This window comes from Condylostylus longicornis, unplaced genomic scaffold, assembly GCF_029603195.1.
Source record: "Condylostylus longicornis isolate FDR11 unplaced genomic scaffold, ASM2960319v2 ptg000040l, whole genome shotgun sequence".
In the NCBI taxonomy this organism is placed as follows: Eukaryota; Metazoa; Arthropoda; class Insecta; order Diptera; family Dolichopodidae; genus Condylostylus; species Condylostylus longicornis.
The window spans coordinates 5,951,509-5,974,288 of NW_026578009.1; the positions used below are offsets into that span (position 1 = coordinate 5,951,509).

The 22,780-nt window shown below is 23.9% G+C and overlaps 5 protein-coding genes across 10 annotated transcripts in view; 2 read left to right on the plus strand and 3 right to left on the minus strand.

Moving 5' to 3' along the window:
• Positions 1-844: 844 nt before the first annotated feature.
• On the minus strand, positions 845-1,960 carry LOC129609716 (ubiquitin carboxyl-terminal hydrolase isozyme L5). Its single transcript, XM_055521826.1, has one exon. It carries the CDS (start codon positions 1,929-1,931, stop codon positions 942-944), a length of 990 nt encoding a protein of 329 aa, XP_055377801.1. The 5' UTR covers positions 1,932-1,960; the 3' UTR covers positions 845-941.
• Positions 1,961-2,349: 389 nt separating this feature from the next.
• LOC129609762 (checkpoint protein HUS1) lies at positions 2,350-3,457 on the minus strand. The gene has a single exon (XM_055521880.1). The coding sequence runs from the start codon at positions 3,408-3,410 to the stop codon at positions 2,478-2,480; it is 933 nt and encodes a 310-aa protein (XP_055377855.1). The 5' UTR covers positions 3,411-3,457; the 3' UTR covers positions 2,350-2,477.
• A 1,803-nt stretch (positions 3,458-5,260) lies between these two features.
• LOC129609688 (3-hydroxyisobutyryl-CoA hydrolase, mitochondrial) lies at positions 5,261-7,177 on the plus strand. 3 transcript variants are annotated; one of them, XM_055521786.1, is made up of 5 exons: positions 5,261-5,397; positions 5,457-6,293; positions 6,353-6,457; positions 6,519-6,682; positions 7,021-7,177. In XM_055521786.1, exons 1-5 carry the CDS (start codon positions 5,395-5,397, stop codon positions 7,037-7,039), a joined length of 1,128 nt encoding a protein of 375 aa, XP_055377761.1. In that variant the 5' UTR covers positions 5,261-5,394; the 3' UTR covers positions 7,040-7,177. The 3 variants fall into 3 exon arrangements, with proteins under 3 accessions (XP_055377761.1, XP_055377760.1, XP_055377762.1); XM_055521785.1 differs by lacking the exon at positions 7,021-7,177 and adding an exon at positions 6,788-6,998; XM_055521787.1 differs by lacking the exon at positions 7,021-7,177 and having other exon boundaries at positions 6,519-6,686.
• A 4,334-nt stretch (positions 7,178-11,511) lies between these two features.
• The window catches only part of LOC129609854 (A disintegrin and metalloproteinase with thrombospondin motifs 9-like), a 217,091-nt gene continuing 205,822 nt past the window's right edge, over positions 11,512-22,780 (minus strand). Inside the window, exons 18-24 of one of the 3 annotated variants that reach the window (XM_055521990.1) lie at positions 22,501-22,680; positions 21,854-22,066; positions 15,020-15,148; positions 14,636-14,818; positions 14,150-14,524; positions 13,434-14,066; positions 11,512-13,372 (exon numbers count right to left, since the gene is read on the minus strand). In XM_055521990.1, coding sequence (XP_055377965.1) covers positions 13,274-13,372; positions 13,434-14,066; positions 14,150-14,524; positions 14,636-14,818; positions 15,020-15,148; positions 21,854-22,066; positions 22,501-22,680 — 1,812 coding nt within the window. In that variant the 3' untranslated portion in view covers positions 11,512-13,273. The remainder of the gene's footprint in view (positions 13,373-13,433; positions 14,067-14,149; positions 14,525-14,635; positions 14,819-15,019; positions 15,149-21,853; positions 22,067-22,500; positions 22,681-22,780) is intronic. The other 2 variants (XM_055521991.1, XM_055521992.1) reach the window with 2 other exon arrangements.
• On the plus strand, positions 16,841-19,294 carry LOC129609855 (reticulon-4-like). 2 transcript variants are annotated; one of them, XM_055521994.1, is made up of 3 exons: positions 16,841-16,960; positions 17,035-17,126; positions 17,231-19,294. In XM_055521994.1, the coding sequence occupies exon 3, from the start codon at positions 17,237-17,239 to the stop codon at positions 18,929-18,931; it is 1,695 nt and encodes a 564-aa protein (XP_055377969.1). In that variant the 5' UTR covers positions 16,841-16,960; positions 17,035-17,126; positions 17,231-17,236; the 3' UTR covers positions 18,932-19,294. The 2 variants fall into 2 exon arrangements, with proteins under 2 accessions (XP_055377969.1, XP_055377968.1); XM_055521993.1 differs by lacking the exon at positions 16,841-16,960 and having other exon boundaries at positions 17,000-17,126.

The window sequence follows — 22,780 nt, forward strand, 5'->3', positions numbered from 1 at the left end:
AATTTTCAAATATTTTTACAAAATAGGTAATATCAACATGACTAAAATAAGTGAATTTAAATAAGAATTTAATACTTAAATCAACTAACTTACTATCTACTTATGGTAAATATCACATTTTAAATTAATTCGGCATAAAAAGAAACTGATTTTTGCTATAACTCATAAATAACAAGTGGTGAACCAATTATGGCCAATGGCCAATATCTTTAACTGTATATTTTTATTCTATAATATTCTACAATATCTCTGGTCTTATGACTAATTAACTATTTTTAATTTTTTAATTATGTTTTTTCATAAAATTAATTCAAAATAACTTTATTCATTGAAGAAATTAATATACATGTAGAAATTAATATGGTACTTTGATTACGTTTCAACGTTTACGGTGAATTAATGGCTTTTTAAAGTTTTTTATTTTAAGAATTATGAATTTTTAATATGCTTAGTTGCCAGTTTCGTATTCTAAATAATTAAACAATCGTAACCTAAATATTTTGTTTCTAGTTAAATAAAAGTTGTAAAAAAACACCTTTAAAAATTGGGTTATTTTCTTCGTTTTCTTAATTCAGCATAATTCACAAAAATATATTATGCATGCATTAGCTATTATTCCGAATGATTTAGAAAAGTAAATAGTAATAAAAATAGAATTTTGAATGATGGTTCCAAAATTTGTTTTGTATTAAAAATTAAATACATAAAATTTTATAAACGTAATATATTATGTGTAAAAAATTTAGAAATTTTTCAATTCATATAAATAAGAACATATGTTAATATCATTTAAGTTTAGGTAGTCAAGATACACTTTGTTAAAATTTGGCAAAAAAAAAAAAAGTAGGTTTAAAAAATTTATTTTTAGCGTTACAACATATAACTTATAAAATGCAATTTTATTTTGTGTTTTTATTTTTTATTTTTCAAAGTCATGCGGTTTAACTTTCATCTACAGCCATTTTATTTTGTTGTTTTGAATTTTGTTGACGCCTTTCCAAAGCTCGTTGTTTTGCTTTTTCATATAATGGCATTAATTGACCTTGCTCTCCAAGCATTTTCAATAATTCAACAATAAATGGTAAATAATTATGTTTTCGACGAATATTTTCAATCTTATAACGTTTTTTCTTGGCAATATCATATTCCATCAATGATTTAATTCGTATGATCTCACTTTGGGAATCATCGGCACCCTCTGCACCAGAATTTTTTATTTTATCCAATTCTCGTTGATATATTAATTGTCTATCTGATACTAATGCCATTAAATTAAAAAGTACTTCACCTTCACTGTATTTTTCCATACGTTTTTCAATAATTGGCCTTACAATATCTAACCAATTTTGTGACGGTGTAACTGGACCCAAATCAATAGGCCCTTCTTTTAAACCATCCAATTCATATAGATGGCCATCAATAGGTATATAACCAATAAAATGAAAAACATCTTCATCTTTATTTATATTTGAAGTATCTAATTCGAAAAGAGTTTGTCGAGCAAATGAATTATGCACTTTACGTATTTCGGATGCATTACTCAATGTCAAACCTTTATTATACGGGTCAAAGCTTGAACAAAATTCTTTAAAATCTGTTAGTGTGGAACCAAGTTTTATATCTGGATGATTACTGTTTAATAAAATACTTAATATAGCCTGTGTTGCACAAGCATTGCTAATTACTTGTTTTGCGAAAAATATTTTATTAAGACGCGAGTCTTTGACAACTGATCCACGTTGATCATTATCTTCAACCCATTTAAATAGAAATATTAAACCGTGTACTGGTTCCAAATTAGCAAATGATTCCGCATCCAAACTCCAGAGTTCTTCAACTTGTACTCCTTCACAACCAAATTCTCTGATTAATTCAGTAAAAACTCCTGGATCGCTTTCAATTAAGCACCAATTGCCAGCGGACTCACTCATTTTCTTTTAATTGCGTTAATTTTTCTAAAAGTAAACACATATTTTTTTGTTTCATCTTTAAATTTTCTTTAACTAAGACTATTTAACTTTATAAATTTTCGAAACTCAAAAAAAAAAAAAAAAAATTCAAGATTGGATTGATGGAAAAATTAAACGAACATAAACCCCGGGCAAATAATATTTATGTTCAACAAAATTAAGTTCAACTTTTTGGTCAAAGAGGAAATTTGTGCAGTTGTTATCATTTATATTAATCAATTTCTCAAAAAATTTACCAGTTTATTATGTAAATAACTCGTTTAGGTACAATTAAAGAATTGTGCAAGAGAAAGTTTAATTATAGCCTTACTAACAAATCATTTAAATTTTCGAACTAGTAAAAATAAAATAAAATTTAATTTTACGACGAAAAGCAGGCTTGTTAAAGAATTTGGTTTCAGTTTCTTTTTATTAAGAGTTTTTCGAGCTGTTACCATTTAAAATTGCGAAGTAAAAATAAAATTTGCAAATTATTTTATAAAGTTTATTTAACAAAAATTTCTTGAATTAACAGCAAATGGCTGGAACAATACAATGGATGAATAGACCCCAACCAATTTCAATATCCATTTGTATTAAATGATCTTTTATAATACTAAAAGACAATTCAGCATTTGTTACTTGCAAAGCAGTTAAAAACATTGAAGTTTTTTTACAGTCAACCAAGCATGATGATTCGAAGTAATTAGGTTTAGTTTTTAGTCTGCCAGAGTTAATATTTTGTACATTTTTTTTATTAGCAGGTATGCCAACTTCCACATTATGGTGGTCATCAACTTCCATATTATCTCGGTTAGTTGATTTAACATCCAAGTTTCGATATCTTGAACATAACGTTAATGAATCCGATTCGATTACAACGCTTAATTCACCTTCGTTAGTTCCATAGAATGTAATGGATGGTGATAAATTTTTTAATTTATCTACTAAATTTCTTATAAATCGAATACTTGGTAAACCCAAACAAATATTTGGTTTTTGTGTTTGCGGTATATTGTATGATGACCATTCATCACGTGGTATTAAAGTAATTGGAACATCATGAACAATATGCCGATTTTGTATATTATTCGGAGATGGTAGTTCAATTTCAATTGTTAAACAGGGAAACTGTTTATTTGAAAGTTTTATTTTGCATACAGCTGGATTACCACGTAGCAATTGCAATGCTCTAGATAAATTAGCTGGATTGAATGATAAAAAAATCTGATTATTCTTAGCATCTAATCCATCCATTTTATATTCATCAAAATACGCTACGCATTGGATCTCAGTCCATATAAGTGGAGCGACACTAGTTGTTTCCTCATTTATAATGAAATTTACTTTGTCGGATGATATTATCATAACACATTGCTTTGTTAATTTTGATAGAGTCACAATGGTGTTGTAGAATTCTTTCATAATATGGGATTCTTTGATAACAGCTCGAAATAACATTTTGTCGCAAAAGTTACAAATATCCTACGGTGGTGTAGAAAAAAAAATAGGACTTAAGTGTTAGCAAATCTTTTTTTTAATATTGATGAATTCAATGTATGTTATATACATATGTGTAAAGAATAGCCCACATATGAACTTTAGGTTTTTCTTTTAATCTACGAAATTGAATAATACCTAGGTACATAATTTAATAAATTTTATTAAAATAATGATAAACTACTTTAAATAACTTTAAGCATCTACAGAGGCACCTCCGCACCTACAATGTACATATGTATGTATATATTTTAAAAATATTATCTATCATCTTCTATTAACATAACCTATAATAATGTTTCTCATTCCGATAGCCAAGGGGTATCATACTCAGGCGTATGTTTTTAAAATTTGATTTTTGTAATATGTTTAAGATTTTACAAATTTACTAAATTTGAATAATAACTTAATGATTGAATTTATTTTACAAAATGGGCCATTTTTTCGCTTATATTTAGTAAAACTTACCTGATATTAAGTGATCCCTGTATTGAATGTAATTTCGAAAACACAGAAATTTTCTGGAAAATTAATAAGTAATTGTTTTTGTTTTTTTCTGATATTACTACACTTTCTGCAACTATTTTCTTTTTTTTTTTAATTTTCACTTTTAGTGAACAAGCATTAAGCAAGAACAAGGAATCAAGTATAAAATTCGCCAGTTAGAAATATTCTTTAAACAATTAAAATACTAAATTGACTTGTCATTGAAATCACACTTGATGTATCAACTATTGAACAGAAAACCGGCATACTAATTTTCATAGGGGTGGGGAAAAATAGAAAATTTTATTTAAATAGCACGGTGCCGTACTATCTACAGAGTTTTTATGAAATTTCTCTCTTGAAATATTGACAAGATTTATATGGCTTACATTGTTATTTATTTATATCATTATTTGCGTAGCGTTTACGTAATTTATTAGTACATATGCGTAGTTTGCATATGGAACGGCTTTTTTTCGATACATAAGTAAAGAATACCTCCACTTTTTGTACACTCATGACTAATGAACGAAAATGGAACGCAAATTTTATTATGTCAGATAATACTAGGGTCCTATTGCACCAACCACATTTTTTGTCTAGTTGTTAGTTACAACACTATGCTAATGTTAACTTAAAATTTTAGTGTTTTGACTTTAATAAAAAGTCAAACTACCGAACTATGCTAATAAAGTACTTTCATAAAAAGTTAAAAAGTAGAAGTGAAAAATCAGTTGGTGAAATAGGGTACAGATTTACGAAGTATTCCCAGAAAAGATGCTATGAGAAAATAATAACACAAATTTTTCTTTGTTTTTTACCACAGCTGATGGAAAAACTGAAATTTGTCAAGTTTCTTACACAACTTTTGCCTTCCATTGAAATTTCATTCAAAACTTTTCTCCATATCTAATGGATATTTATGTATATAGTTCATTTCTGTTACTACGTATCCTACGTAAAGTAATTATCAATAGACTTTTGTTTCTTAAATTTAACGTTAATATGTTGCTTAATATGTTATGTTATATGTCTATATGTTGTTTAACATTAATATTGGAAATTAAAAAAAAAATGCGGTAGCTTACATATTTTTTAACAATCTCTCAAGTTAAATAATTTCATTATAGATTCTGATCTACAAAAAGAAAGGTGTAAGATTTGAAGAGCTAATTTTAAAAATTTAATAAAAAAAATTGGATATTTACATACATAATTGGGTTTAATGTTTCAGAATATTTGATTGTGAATGACTCTTTTTGATTTGCGGCATTTACAAAGAGAATAATAAAAAAAAAGCAAACCGCTATTTGCTTTTCTTCGTGACAATTAGTCAATTGACAACTTGTTTTCATGAATGTAGTTGTAAATGATGTTGATGTATAAAAGTGAAACACACACCAAGTTGCCTATTTCGTTATATTCCTTTTTGACATTGGACATACTCAATTATTAAAAAATGGTAATTAAGTACTAAGGTACAAAAGTCAACATGAAGTTAATACATTTACTATATTTCAGATTGCAGCGAGGCAATTAGTGCGGAATCTTCAAAGCAATAAAATGGTTGTAGCAAAATCTTTATCAACAGCAAACACTGAAGCGACAATTATTGCTAATGACCATCCCATATGTGGCATACTTACAGTGAACCGTCCCAAAGCCCTTAACGCTTTGAATTTAGATATGGTGAGACAAATTACAAAACATCTAAAAACTTGGGAACGAACAAAAAGTTTGGTCATTGTGAAAGGAGCCGGTGAAAAGAGTTTTTGCGCCGGTGGTGACGTTCGTGCTATTGTTGAAGCTGGTCTTACTGAAGAATCGAAATCATTTTTTCGTGAAGAATATCAAATGAATGCCCTAATAGGATCATATCGCATTCCATATATTGCATTTATCGATGGTATAACAATGGGCGGTGGCGTTGGATTATCAGTTCATGGTAAATATCGTGTTGCAACGGAAAGGACAATGTTTGCTATGCCAGAAACGGCAATCGGGCTATTTCCAGATGTTGGTGGATCATATTTTCTACCACGTCTCCAAGGTAACTTAGGTTTATATCTGGGTTTAACCGGTTATAGATTAAAAGGTGAAGATGTTTTGAGAGCGGGTATAGCAACACATTATTGTGAAAGCTCAAAACTCAATGATTTAGAAAAGGCCTTAACAGACTGCAAAGATATCATCGAAATACCTAATATATTATCTGCATTTTCAACATTGCCAAGTAGAGAATTTGTATTGCAAGAACATTTAGAGAAAATAAATAAACACTTTAGTAAACGAAGTTTAGAAGAAATCTTAAAAAGTTTAGAAAAAGATGGAAGTAAATGGGCGGAATCAACATTAAAGGTAAAAGAAAAAATTAAAATTATTTCAATGTGATAATAATATAAAAAAAAAAATTGCAGACTTTATTAAAAATGTCTCCAACAAGTCTTAAAGTTTCCAAATACCAACTAGAACTTGGAAGTTGTATGTCGCTTCAAGAATGTCTGAAAATGGAATATCGAATGGTAAATAATTTATTTTAATGAATGCATAAGCTTAACAACTACATACATAAATTTAATTTAGGTATTGCGGTTTATGGAAGACAGTGACTTTAAGGAAGGAGTTCGAGCTTTATTAATTGATAAAGATCAAAAGCCGAACTGGAAACCAAATTCTGTTGATGGTGTTACTGAAGATCGTGTTAATTTCTATTTTGCCCCTTTGCCTTTAGAGGAAGAATTACAATTGTAAATATTTTTTATATTAAATTATATGTTTTTTTATTATGTGTATTGTTTTCTCTGTAAGATTATTTATTTTAATTTTAATATTAAAAATATTTTTATTTGCAGTGACATTAACATTTTGAAACATAAACTTTAGTTTAAGTGCAATTTTATTGATGCTTTTGCTGCTACCTCCTCCTTTCAACATAATATAGTCTTTTTTTTTTTAATTTCCAAAATCTTTAGTTTTGTATGAGTTCATTTAGTTTATTTAAACAAATTGTGAATAAAAATCTAATTTTAATTTTTAATAAATTTTAAAAATTTATTTTTAAAATTTTTTTTCTTTTTTTTTTTAGAGATAACATATATGTATGATGATTAGACGACTATTTACTTTTAAATAATAGAAGCGTTTTCATTTTTTAAATTACATAATTGTTTTCGAATATAGTACCTACATTTTATAACTCAAATAATGTAAATAGTAATTAATCCAAAAATAAATTTTTTAGTAAATAAAAATGCAATTTTTCTATCTAGTTGTGCATATATGTAATATATGTGTATGCATTTTTTTAATGTTGCAAAAAATAGAATGATCAGACTTAAAAGTGGAGGTTAAGAGACAATAATATAAAAACAGCAATTTTCCAGCTTGCAATTTATTCTATTCAAATAATAGAAATTTATTTTAGCAAAATAATATCACAAAGTTCTTTAAAATAATTGAATTAAAAGAATACGGAGCAATGATTATTTAATAATAAAAACAAAATATGTGTATCAAGACAAATTTAATAGAAGTCAAACAATAATAAAATTATTTCGCAAAATTTCGAGGGAAACATGACAAATGAGTGGCAAAAATCTTTTCATGTGAGATTCTGATGGTAACCAGGGAAATTAACAAAACGTAAAATGAAACAAAAATCGAACTATCAGTTAGGTTAAGAGGATCCTTCCTTTCAGCAAATAATATTTTTTGGTATCATGCTATTGATTTCAGCTAACTTAATTGTAAATTTGCCATTTTATTCATTAAGAATAGATTGGCAAATTGTTAAAACAACAAAATCATCAAGACTCATTAAGGCTAAACTGAAATTTTTTAGAAGTAATTTTTTATTAAAAAACTTTCAAAGAATTAATGAAATTATTCCATTTTCCACTGCCCTGTTAAGTATCTAATTAGAGCAGTGCAATTTTGTATATAATTTAAATATTATTATTATATAAAATTATTAGAGTAGGTAATATTATAAGAAGACAAAACAACATTTATTTTTTAGTTTTTATATATTTTTAATACTTTTCATTAGATATTTTTAATTTAATAATATTTTAATATTAAAATATCATCATTTTCTTTTGTAAAAATTTTACTCTGCGATTTAATATTCTATTTACAAAATAAAAAAAAATTTATTTTTATAAAATTATTTTATATTATTAAAATATGTATGTATGTATGTATGTATGTATGTAAAATATTCTAGTGAAAAAAAAGCACAATGAAGCGTACAAATAACATTTTTTTTCTTTTTTTTTTTTTTAAATATAATATATTTAAATGACTTAAAACAATTTAAAATAATTGAATTTTCAAGTATTATGAACAAAATCTATGTATACCTACATATGTATTTATAAAAATAATAATGACTTATTTTATAATTTGAAAAATAATATTAGTTTTTTCAATAATCTTCATTTTAATTTACATTTATTAAAGAGGTCATAGAAAAAAAAAGGGATATGAAAAAATTAAAAAATTATGTAATAATGTGATGTTTATTTTCTTTTCTCTAATATAGAAAATCTTTAAAATTTTAAAAATATTAAAGATTATGATTATAAAAATAATTAAAAAATATGTATATAAGTATGTAATAATATTTCAGGGCAAAGTTTAAATAATGAAGGTCAAAAATATAAGTATTTATAAATTTTAAATTATTCTAAAATTTTGAATTTACATTATGTATTTAATATTTATCATAGACTTCATGTTATTCGTAGAACAGAAAATAATTTAAGTATTAAATTATGAATTATCTAATATATAATTATTTAAAAATTATTGAATTAAGAAAATATGGATGTTTCTAAACAAAAAACAAAAAAATGCTTTACATTTTTGTATTATTTGAAATGAAACATTGTGTTTTTAACATGAAAGAATTTATTTTTGTAAAATATCAATAAAAAAAGGATTGAATTGCATTTTGAAATATTTTGTCAGGTCATAATACTTGAAAATTTTTATTACACAAAAAAAAAAAAAAATTATTCTATTATACAATAATTAATATATTAAGTATAATGGTTCTTTAATTACATTCGAATTAATTTTCTTGAAAAAAATATATATTAATATAAATATATATATGTATAATATATGATTTAAAATAATTTATTTAAAATAAATTTTTCTTTAAATAAATTAAATCATATAATTATATTACATATATATTTTTCTTTAATTTTTATTAATTTTTCTCTGAATATATTTCACTTTTACTAATTTAACAAATAAAAAAATTATTCGAGGTATAATAATTTAACTATATTTATATTTTATTTTCTTAAAAAAAAAGTTCTTTTTTTTTTTTCTTTTGCTATACATTTTAATTCCAAATTTTTTTTTTTTTATATAAGTTTTATATTTTGTTAGACATTAATTTAAAATATATATATATACTTTTAAATGCAGTGTTTGTTTTTAACTCTGGGTGAAATGTTCAACAGAAATCACAAAACTTTTTTCATTTCTCTACACATTAATAAAATTGTTAATTAATGTTTAAAATTTTAAATGAAAGTTTTGTTTTCTTTTTCCAAATATTTTCTTTTATATTTTTTGTTTTATTAGATTTTCTTTTTTTTTTTTCTTTTTATATAATTTGTCGATTTCTTTTTTTTTTTTGTTTTATTCGAATATTGTCAGTGCACTTTTTTAAATTTCATTAAATAATTAAAAAAAAATAATATGTGTACGTATGTATGTGTACGTAGAACCTAAGGCAGTTTTTAATTTTAATATAACAGATTTTTGGGTTTCTTTTCGAAATTAAATGAAAAATATTCATCTTAATTAGTATTGTAATTACTGAAGTTATAAAATACATGATTCAATAATATTTTTTCCTATATCAAAACTATATCATCTACTTTTTAAGTTCCTCCCTTTCTGTAAATGATGAAGCTTGTTGCTTGTTAACTGATAATTACTTATTTGCGATTACAAAAGTTTAATGCTTGATCTAAGCAAAGCAACAGTTGTTTGACATTATGTATTATTTTTATTTATTAGAATATTTTAATACATAATTATATTTTTTTTATTAAAATAAAATTTAATTGGAAATTTCATTCAAATATAAGACAATGCTTTACATACGTATTTAATTTTTTTCTTTTCATCTGATACGGAAAATATTCGAAAAAATTACCCAAAAAATAATTTAAAAAATTAGTTTATTTGAAATTTATTAAATAATTTTTTATTTATTTTGCATATAATTAAAATGAAGTAGTTAATTAAAATTATGGCAGTTTTAGCATTTTTATGTTAATTATAATATTATTAATTTTTTTCTATATTTTTATAAAACATATTTTAAATTCTGATCAAGTTTTGTTTTTTTTTTTTTTATATATATTATGCTATTGTTATAATAATATATGTACGAGTATGTATCTCTAATGTTTTATTATATTATTTAAAAAAGAAACTTTAATGCTATAGCATTTTGAAAGCAGTTATAGAGGCAGTATATGGTAAAGACCCAATTATGACCAAACAGTACCATTATTGTATTTCTATTAGAATAAGAAATAATGGAATTTTATTCAATATGAAATTGTTTTATATTTTTATTAAATATTGTAAATGAAGATTTAATATATATATATATAAAATATATATATTATATCTATATATATATATCTATATATATATATATAAATATAATATTTTACTAGTGATAATTGCTGCTACTAAAACTATTTTCCATTTAAAAAATTATTAAAGAATATTAATGAAAATGCTCAATTTTGATTTACATGTTATTTTTAAAAATATAAGTTAAAATTTAAATTTTGAATTAAGTATTAGCAAAATTAGGTTGTATTCTGGATTGCATCTATTATAGCCAGTAACAACTGTAAATTTTTTCAACGATATTTATATTACTTATTTTTTTTATAAATTTATTTTCAAAGCATTTTGTATATTTTCACGATATATTGTGTTATTTTTAGTCAATATTCATTAATTAAAAATAAAAAAAAATAAAAGAAAACCAGAATTCCTTTAATTTTATAACATATAATTTTACAAATTATAAAATTGGAAATTTCAATTACAATATATGTAATAACAATGCGCTGCAGTCAATTCATATGAGCTTTCCATTTTAGCTTTAGTAATAATAATAATAGCGATTTTTTTTAAGGATTAAATGAGTTAAACATAAATTAGGTAAGATTTTTGAATTGTTTAATTAAACATTTCGATTAATGAAAATGAAATGATGAAATGCGATAAAGATTCAGTTTTTTGATTTTTTTTTTTTTTGTAAATGAATTAGGAAAAAAATTTTAAAATTATTAAATATAAAATGGATTAATTTTGAATTTTATGATTAAGCTTAAGTTTTAAATATTTTTTTATTTTTTGTTTACCTTAGTTTCAAAAATTCTATATGAGAATTCGTTTTAGAATGATTCAAGTAAGACTTCTTTAATATTTCTAAATGTTCCAATTATGTTATATATGTATACAATTTGTTTTTTATCTAAATAAATGAAAATCGATCCTCATATAATTAAGTGCACGTACAATTATTAAAATGATTCGAATATTTTTTCTTATTTTATGTGTTTCTAGTATAATTTGATTGGTATTATTTTTTAGAATTTATAGTTTTAATCGAACTTATTTACTTTTACTTTTTGTTTTTTTAAATATATAATTAAAAATTAGTAAAATCTTAATAAATGGCACAAGTTCTTTAAATCAAATATATTATATGTATAATTTTTTTTTTAATTTTCTTATTTTTTTTTTTGCTATGTATTCAATATTATAAAGTAATTTATTGTTTCATTGAATTTTTGTATAATTTTTTTGTAGTATTGATAACATTTACTTATTTATTGTTACATATTTGTAAAATTAACTTAAAAATAAATTACATATTTTGATAAAATTCATTGAAGTTATATTTATTAATTTTAGATTTACATCACGTCTATTTAAAAATTACAATTGTAATAAAAGAATATAAATATTAGACTAAAATTGATTTTTGATGAACCGGAAATTGATTTTTACTTTTGACTACATTCACATATTAATAAAGGATATAAAAGAATTTATTATTATTAACATTTCAAAATATTTTGCATTGAATCAAAATGTTTTTTGAAATGCTATAATAAAAAATTAAAATCTAAAGTATAATACAAAATAACTTTTTACTTCTCTAATTGCTAGAAATTTAAAATTTGTGCGTAATAAATTGTATGGATATGATTTAGTAAATTAAATTCATATTCGTTTAAAGAGGATTTGAAAAGTTATAAAATTCTTTATATACAAACTTTTAATGAAACAAGAAATTACTCAATGAAAAGATAAAATTTAAAAAAATACATTATTGTAATAAATTTTAAAAAATACGTTGTTATATATTTATATGTATGTATGCGTAATATGTATTATATAATATGAATTTATATACTTTACTTTTTAATTTACATACTTATTTTGATTTTTTCATTTTTAGTTAAAATTATAATTTAAATAAAATATAGAAGACCCTCTTAGAGGGCAGTTTCAAAATATCTCCCCTTTTTTTTTTTTGCTAATTTCATACATGTTTTATTTAAAGGGAAAAGCAAAAAAAAAATGTACATAATTAAATTATATATAGCCATATATAGTTATATTGTACATATATATTTTTATATAGCTACCAAAAATTATTTTTATGTTAATTATCTTGGACAAGTAATATAATTAAATTTTAAAATAAATAACTCATCTGGATATGAACTTTATGTAAATTTTTTTTTTTTAACTTGCATTGTTGGCTACTCTACTACACAACTATTATTTTTTTTTCTTCCTTTGATATACTTACCATTTTTTCTCAATTACAATTTTACTTTTATTTGTTTTCAATTAAATGAGTTAGTATGTACATGATTGTTCTGACAATCAAAAATATTTCAATACTATATAATAATATAAAATTTCAAATATGATACTTTAGTTTCTGAACAAAATTCAGATCTTTCAGAATCATAATTTGAATGTTAATTAATTCTTTACAAAGTATAATATACATATGCATGTAAAATAGTTTTTCTAAATTTTGTATTTAATATTACTGCAATAATTGACTGTGTTGTATTTTAATCGGAGGGATCAGCTGTGATTAAATTATTTTCATTTGAAAACTAGCTATAAAAAAAACTCAAATTCACTATAAAAAATTAATAATTTCCTATCAATCAAGATTTTAGGAAATATATTATGAAATTTTTTTATAGTGTTCCATATTATTATTGAGTTTTAGAATATTCGTACATGGTAGGTATTCATACCACATCGACAATTAGTCCTGTAGATTTGGATATTGAACATGTTCCACAATAACCTCCACACAATCCGCGAACAACTTGATATGGTGGTAAGAGCTAAAATAGAAAAGTAGAGATATACAAAAAAAAAAAAATAATAATAAAAAAAAATCCTCACCTTATCTCTTAATTGCATTTTGACATAATATCCATCCGATTCCCATTTTACAGAATCGCTTATTCTAAAGCCAGTATTAGATAAATTGATTGAAAAATGTCCTTTCGGACATTTTAAGTTTTTATTATAGCAATCACCGGCTGTTCCTAAAGGTTGAGCATTACTTTGTATTCTTGCAAATTTATAATCATCTGTAATAATTTGCAGTCGATTCGGGTGATTTAAATTTAATCGAACTTTTTCAAACATTGTACTACCAAAACTAATATTTGAATCAGTAAATTCTTCATTTTCATTATTATTACAACTATTTAGGTTACGTGCACGTTTATCATAATAAACTGAATAATTTTCAACTGAATCGACGGTTATATATTCAGTTGGTCGATGTCCAGCCATATTATGGCAATAAATTTTAACTGTGCGATTCTTGATTGATATATTATATTCACCATCTTTTGTTGTATGCTTTAAACGTTTCACTTCTGCACAAGAACGTGGTTGGGCATTGCATCTTGGTGGTGGTATACACGGTACTTTTGATATAGAATGATATTTATCTGGGCACTGAACATGCTTATTACGAGAATCAAAACAAACAATACGTTTCCTTTTATATCCTTCGCAAAGACACTGTACGAAAAAAAATTCATATATTGGTTTACTAATTCTATTCATCAATTTTAATAAAAACAATTTAATTTAATGAAACTTACGTTTGAATATTTAACTTCGGTTCTTATTTTATTACATTTAGTACAAAGTTTTCGAGTTTCTGGTTTGTTGCGGCGATCGCAATTTTCATTTGGTATTAATCGTTTATCTTTATTTACACAATGTACGGTTTGTCGTGAATATTCCTCTCTACAATCAGGTGTACATTCAGTCCAATCACCTAAAGCTTTCCAATGACATCCAACTTTACACGGTTTTGTAAATCCTCTTGAATTCGGTTTGTTTAACTTCAAACGTTTGCAATAACTTTCATCAATCGGTATTTTTTCTCTTTTTTTAGTTTTCTCATCTAACTTAAAAACTTTTGCACAGTAAAATTCTTTTGTGCGGAAACCATTACCACAATCAGCAGAACACTAAAAATAAATATAAAAATATTTCATCTTTCTGTGACATACCATACATATACATATATATTTGAAACTGGCTTCTGTAACATATAAAATATAATTTGAAAAAATATTTACAGCTGATAATTTTGAAACGTATTTAATATTGCAGCATCTTTTCCTATTTACTGGTTTATCCTTCATTGGACAATTCCTTGGGTATGATGCATTACAATAAACGCTACGGTTACGTTCACACATATTATTACATTCGCTCCATTCTCCAACTTCCCATTTAGCAGGCAATTCTTCATCAGAATTCTAAAATTCAGGGATAATATTTAATACTACTAGTTTATTTTTTAAAACTAAATAAAAAAATTGAGTTGAAGCACAAGCATTAGCATAACACATAAGTGCATGAGAGTATGATAAAAAAAAATACATTCGACATACATAAGTAAAACTTGCACACGTTTACACAGTTAAGTATGTAAATAAATTTAAATTTAATGCACTTACTATGCCGTTAGATAGTTCATAATTTTGCTGGTATGGTGGTTTAATAGTATAGCTAGGACGAAGAGCCTGATTCATATCATAAACATAAGGATTTGTTGGGTGATAAGTATTGTATCTGCTGCGTGTATACTTTAAGAAGAAAAAAATAAATAAATTAATAATATAAAAAAGCATAAATCATGGATGTTCCATAAGTAAAGAAAATTAATTATTTTAGATAAGTTATTCAATAAGCAAAACATCTAGTTAAATTCTTAGGTATAGAATAATATTCATGGATTTTGTTTGATGTGAATTGAATGGTGTTTAATTTTTGCTTCAAACAAAATCCACGGCGTTTACATAATCGTCAAACTATTAATTCAAACAAAATCCATGAACAAAATTTGATATACAGTCATATTTTTATACAACATGTTTAATTTTTCAAAATTACCCAAATATTACAAGACACAATGTTATATTTTTTTATATTTGGAATTGGCACGTATAAAAGATTTAAAAATATGGTATTATTAAATATTTAAATTTGTTTGGAAAATTATATATATGTATGTAAGTAGATTGTAAGTTACATAAGTATCTCTCTGATGCATGTTCATTGTTAATGTCGTGCAATACTTATTTGGAACACATGCAAGGACATTTCTACTATTTAGTTGTATTCATAATTTTGAACTAGTCAAAGTTCAATATTGTTACAACTAAAACTTAAAATAAATATAACTTGTGGAATGCCTAGTATTTATTCATACTTTAATAAAATGTACATAAAATGAGGGAAAAATCATTTTCAACTTTAATTGCAATTCCATAATACTTAAAATTGCAAGTACAACTTCCATTGTAATTAAGCAAATCGGTGCTGATATTTGTAATATGAACAGGTATATTTTTATAACAGGTAAATTGCTAAATCAATCCGAATTTGTGCATATAAAAAAATATAAAAAAGTGCATACATAGCCTACAATTTTTAATTTTTAACTATTGCGAAATAGGTGGGCTACATGTGTACATACTTATTAAATTATTACTTATATAATATACATATGTACATATATCTAATTTTTAACGAAATCGACTAAAAACTACTGCAGGATGAATATAGATTTTGCATGTGTTAACGTACGAGAGCTTGTGATAAAAACTTATTCATTCCGTATTTAATTTTTCTATAGTAGGGGTGTCGTTTATTTTTCATTAAAAAATTTTTTTATCCAAGAACTCGATACACACTTTTTATAAATACTCCCACATTATGGATAAAATTAAATTATATATGATATTAAAATTAGATTTAGGTTTCATAAAATTCTGCTATCTAGTGGAAAAATTAAAAACATTTGTAATTCAAACGAGAACACTTCTTCTTAAACAACCAACCAGAAGTCACTTTATGCTATAAAATTGATGCATGGAAAAAAATGTGTGTACCTATTGCATTATTCTTAGACAAAATTTTTTGAGTGGGTTTGACAAGTATGTGTATTTGAACTATTATTATACCGCATGAGTTAAATTTAATACAATTAAATAATTGTATTAAAAATAGGATCGATGAAAAAATAAATGTACGAAATTCATTTTAAAAATTACAAATTTAGCATCTTAAATCAATAAATACATCAGTAAAATGTTCTAAAGCTTTCCGTGCAATAATTATACGAACCAATTTTATGAAAGTTTTTAAAAACTTTTGCTTTACAAAAATAAAAATTTTATGTGCAAAGAAATGAAAATAAGAAAAAAGTTTTAGTTTAACATTTTCATCTCTTTTAAAATTATACATTACGTAGCTGCCGAAGGTAGATGACGCGAGTGTTTGATTTTGATTTAACTTTTAATATTTACAAACTTATAAAAATTTCCGCCAGATTTCGTGGACGTTCTCCATAATTTTTTTCCATATTTATTTACCTTATTATTGTAGTTTAATATGTATGTATATATAAATACACAAAATTTTTTTTACTTGAGCTTTCCAATTTTTTTTTTGCATATTCTGCGTTTAGAAGAGGAGTGATTGAATAAGTTTTTCAAAGGTGATATCATTTATGAATCATAAGTTGTTGGGGGAACAAACAAATTATTTTTTTTTATATTGGTAGGTTTAAAATCAATTTCAATTTATTTTTGACGTAATAAAATTTGTAAAAAAAAAATATACATATATTTTTTGTTTGTAATTCTATAAAATTATTATTTTAGAATAAAATGGATCAAAACATGGATTTCGGAATTAATCTTGCGCAAGAATCAATGTCAAGTGCACAGAAGCATGAAAAATTTCAACCTGGCTATGGTAGTGATTTAAGAAATGCTACACAAAATTTTTTAGCAGCCGAATTAGGCGGAGGAGGATATCAAATACCAAAAAATGAACCTGAAAGATCAATGCATAATTTAGACAATGCAGAAGAATTTCAATTTGATATGAAATCCGCACAAAATAATCCATTTAGTGACCAACATGCTGATGACGAATTCGAACATGATTCATTGAATTTTTCGCCAGCAACACCAAAATTGACGACTAATGAAAACGAAAATGTAAAATTCATATCTTCAACAGATTTGTTAGACGATTTTGATAAAACTAAAAGTAATATATTAAAACCGGAAGAGGCAGCACAAAAAATTAATCAGCTGGTAAATGATGGTAAAAATGAAATTATTGCAAATTTAGGATCTCCTGTTAACTTAGAGTTTAAAGTTGAGCCTGATAATGTAAAATTAATATCTTCTGAAACGTTATTGGATGATTTTGAAACAAACCAAACAGGTAAACCTACAGTCACTGAAAGACAAGTTAAATTTAACGATTTTACCAGCAAAGATTTTGATATGCCAAAAGAATCACAAACAACCAAACTAGAGTTTAATATTGCACCAACAGAAAACACAAGTTCTTCTTGGTCAGATGATTTAATATTCAGTAAGCCTACCGTTCAAATGCCAATGCCAACAGCACCAGAACCAAAGCAATTTTCAGATTTCGAAGATGATTTCTTAAAAGATATATCAGCTCCAAAAACTAAATCGAATGTTGAATTTGATAATGATAAATTCGTTTCTGCTGAAAATATAGGATTCGATGCTTTCCTGAAAACAAATAAGGAAGATATTAAAGTACCTAAGGCTATTTCAGATACCATTGAAAATATTAAAGAAAGTGTTTCTGATATAACAAAACCATCATCATCAACGTCAGCAATATCTTCAAAAGTTAAAACTGAACTTCCAAAAACCAATATTATGCAAGGCGAGGTTATATTTCATAAACCAAATGCTCCAGGAAAATCAAACTTTAATATACATCCTCTAATTGAATCTATAATTTATTGGCGAGATGTTAAAGTTTCTGGAATTGTTTTTGCTATTGGACTGATTATATTATTAGCACTCACATGTTTTTCAGTTATTAGTGTTATTGCATATACATCATTGATTGCATTAGCTGGAACTGTTGGTTTCCGTATTTACAATTTCGTATTAGGAATGTTAAATGATAAACAAGAAGGACATCCTTTTGAAGAATATTTACAAAGTGATATTGATATATCACAAGAGCGTGCTAAACAAGTTTGTGGTGTAACAGTTGCTAATGTAAATGCTTTTGTTACTGAATTGAAAAAATTATTCTTAGTTGAGGATTATGTTGAATCAGTCAAATTTGGAATTATTTTATGGTTTTTAACATATATTGGTTCATGGTTCAATGGTATGACATTAATTATTTTGGGATATATATTGTTGTTCACATTACCAATTGCTTATGAGCAAAATAAACAAATAATTGACCAAAATATTGAACTTGTCAGAGTAAAAATTTCAGAGATTTCAGATAAAATTCATGCTGCAATACCATTTGGAAAGAATACCACTGGTGAATCTCACAAAAACAAATAAAACGAAATTTGGAAAAAACCAAAATTACTTGATGAAAACAATGATTATTTAATTAATTGTGTCTGTTTTTTTATTTTGATATTTTTCAATTTCTGAGAAGTATTAGACGATTTACTTAAATTATAAATTAGCAATATTATAAAAAAATTTCCTGTTTTTAATTATTATGATTAAGTTATTTCGAATATTTTTTTTTTTGTTAATAATTTGGTTTTCCTGGCTATTTTCATTTAAAAAAAAGCCAAGTTTAAAGCTAAATTTATTTACATTCTAACATTTTATTCCTATTTATTTCTTATGCAATTATTATACAGTTTTTAATGGAATAAAGAAAAAATTTTACATGAAAATGTGAAAGTTAAATGGTGTATTTTTATGAAACAAAAAAAAAAAAAACAAAAAAAAAATTCTAAAATAATCTTTCCATAAAGATAAAGGCACTGGTTTAAGATATTGAAAAATAGAAAATTTTATAAAATCTAAAAACATATCAAATTCCCCGAGCTAAAATACTGAGGCATTAAACAATATTGTCTTCATATGAAAGCAGCTAGACTGGAAGAAATTAAATTCAAGATGTTTTTTATTGTTTTGACTTCATTTCTTTTTAAGTAAAACAGAGAAAATATTCATTTTATGTATATGAACATAAATAAAAATTCTATATTTAGAATGTAATTTGTATTAAAATGGAATTTTCTTTCGAGATTTTAAAAAAAGATGTAAGATATGTAAGCACATAGTATATATATGTATATCTCAAAAGCAAAAACTATTTTTACGACGTAATTTTTGAATAAAATGAATTATAAAACAATGAAAACACTTAAGTACCTACATAGGGTTCATATGTACATATGTATGTATGTACATATATGTTTAAACAATTAAATGTATGAAAATTATCTCAAGGGAATAATTTTAAATAGACCCAAAAGTATGATACACATATAAAATTTGCATTTTAGGAAAATAGGAGGGAAAATTATTTGTATAAAATATCAAGGTTACCGTAAATTTATATCAATAGATCCATTATACTTATATGTATGTATTTTAAGTATTTAATTAAAACCCATAAAATGGGTGCGGTAAGTTATTCATTCAAAGTAATTTAATTAGTTATAAGAAATTGATTTTGTTTTACATTTTTCAAAAATAAGGTTTAATCATTCATAGGTAACCGCTGAAAAACACTTTTTTGCCCTTTTTTTTACAATTTTAAATTATACAACTAAACAACTATGTATATACAACTGAATGTACTATATTTAAATTTTTAAACCAAAACGTTTATGTATTAGGACATCTATGAATAAAAAATTGGATATGAAAAAGTTTTCGGCATCCGCCAAATTTGTATTCATACACCCGTAGCTGATAAAATTTTTTAATAAAATTGATATACATATATTCTTGTTCGCGTTAAGAAACTAATTGTAAAATCTTCATCATTTAATTTATTGTTAGTAAAAGCTTTTTTGATAACATGCTGATATTTTTACATATATATATGATAGCAATTACTAACAAAAAAACTTTTAATATTCACGCACTAAGGAAAGTCTGGCATTTTAAAGATCAATAATATCGCTCGCAGTTGTACTCAAGCTTTGTTGGTTGTTAATATCATTAATAAATTTTATTACAAAAATATTCGAAAAAAACATGCATTAGCCAAAATTTTAAATGATAAATAACACGAATGATATAGGTTCATTACTTCAAATTAAATAATAGTATTTATATATATTGAAATAATAAGCTTAAAATTGAAAATATTGCAAACCAGAATGATTCAAAATAATTTTATTTTGTTTATATTATTGAAAATTTCCAATAAGTTTTATAGAGATAAGTAATATTTTATTAAATGGGCATAGCATTTTTTAAGCGATTATTTCAGAAGAGTGATTAAAAAAAAATAATACTTATTATTCTAAGATAACAATAAGAAAATCACAATGATTAAATATTTAAGAAAAAAGAGGTTATTGACCACATACATAAATAAAATTTGATAAAATTAACATAATATTAAAAATGTAAATAAATTTATTATACGTCATGCTCAACCTAAAAGAAATTCGTATGGTATGCAACTTTTGTATACTAGTGCGTCAATAATTTGATTTAAATATAATTTTGAAATATTGGAACGCGTGCAATTACAATATAGGTACCGTCCGAATAAAAATAAATTAGAAAAATTTGTTATAAATTAGTTTAATTAATAAATTGTTTTTGATTAATTAGTAAATTTTTGCAATCTATTTTACATATAAAAATATACAGTTTTGTAATAGTTCAAAAAAACAGTTGAAATAAGCCAGATATTTTTAGTAAGCTTTAATATAATTATATCATGTTAAAATATTGAAGGAAAAAAATGCCCAAATTAATGTTAATTACAATTATAAAATATGTTATAAAATGAAGAGTATAAGTACCAATTTAATAATTCAATTAAATTAAATCTTACCCAACAAAAAAAAAATAATAATAATAAACTAACACCATATATTTATAATACATGCGATTGAATCTTATAATGTACATAGATAAAAATTTAGAATATTTTCGGTATTATCTTAAATTATTATATATTTTTGAAAAATCTAGTGCACACATGCATTCTACAATACATAACATAAAAATTAATAATAAATATACAAACAAAATAATAATGAAAAATAGAAATAGATGTATAAAAAAATTAGTTCATGAAATAAAGATAGAAAAAAAAATATTCAATATTTGACAAAACTAAAATATTAGGTAATTTTTTCTTTTTATGTTTGTTAATATTTTGTGTAGAATGCGTGTAATTTATAAAATAATATAAAAAAACTTTTTTTTACTATGTAAAATATATTTACAATAAAAAAATTTTGTTAAAAATGTGCTATTTATAAAACTAACCTGATTTATAGCAGTAGATCTAGGTGTAGTTGTGGTAGTAGTGGTAGTAGTGGTAGTAGTAGTAGTGGTAGTTGGACATGGTGGCATTGTACAATTTACAATTATTATTGATGGCTTTGGTACATCAGAACATAAATGATTATCTACAAGTTTATTATTTTGCATACAAACATGATCAATTGTTTGTTGACCAATACCACATGTTACAGAGCACTGAACACCAAAATAAATTTTTTATTTATTGGTTATATGAGAAGCATTTTTTAATTAATAAAATTGTAATTATAACATAAAAAAAAAATAAAATAAAAAAACGAAAAAAAAATTATATTACAAAACCAAAAAGAAAAAAAAATTAAAAATTCCAAATTCCAAAAAAAAAATTATATAAAACAAATTTGGATTTCCTCTAAATTAAGAAATAAAAAAAAAAAATAAATCAAAAAACCCAAAAATTTTTGTCATCAAATTTCGATTGTAAATTATTTTTTCTTATACAATTTTGAATTTCAAGAAGCAAGAAATTTTGTATTTACATTATTTTGTATTTATGTTTTGTGAAGGCGTTATATGCAAATTACATACATATGCATATATACAATATGCAATTTTATATTATTACTTAATTTTTTTTTAATTAAACTTACCGCCTGATGTGGTGCTTCATCTCTTATCCATTCTGGGCATTGTTCAGTATTGCAAATTTGTGATAATTCATGATAATGTTGACGTTTTACTGGATTACATTGTGATTCATCAACTTGAATACCGTTAGAAATACAAATAACTTGACGAGTTCTTTGACCAGTTCCACAAGATCTAGAACACTAAAATATAAATGTTATTTTTTTTTATTAATTACATATATTAGAAAGTTTTTAAATTTTAAATTACAAAAACTTAATTCAATATCAAAAATTTCAGATG

What these genes read in the sequence shown, in the direction of transcription:
- LOC129609716 (XM_055521826.1), bottom strand. Translation starts at nt 1,931, where the DNA reads ATGAGTGAGTCCGCTGGCAATTGGTGCTTAATTGAAAGCGATCCAGGA.
- LOC129609688 (XM_055521785.1), top strand. An exon ending in GGGCGGAATCAACATTAAAG is followed by an intron (nt 6,294 to 6,352) that starts GTAAAAGAAAAA and finishes AAAAAATTGCAG; the next exon opens with ACTTTATTAAAAATGTCTCC. An exon ending in TGAAAATGGAATATCGAATG is followed by an intron (nt 6,458 to 6,518) that starts GTAAATAATTTA and finishes AATTTAATTTAG; the next exon opens with GTATTGCGGTTTATGGAAGA.
- LOC129609855 (XM_055521994.1), top strand. Translation starts at nt 17,237, where the DNA reads ATGGATCAAAACATGGATTTCGGAATTAATCTTGCGCAAGAATCAATG.
- LOC129609762 (XM_055521880.1), bottom strand. Translation starts at nt 3,410, where the DNA reads ATGTTATTTCGAGCTGTTATCAAAGAATCCCATATTATGAAAGAATTC.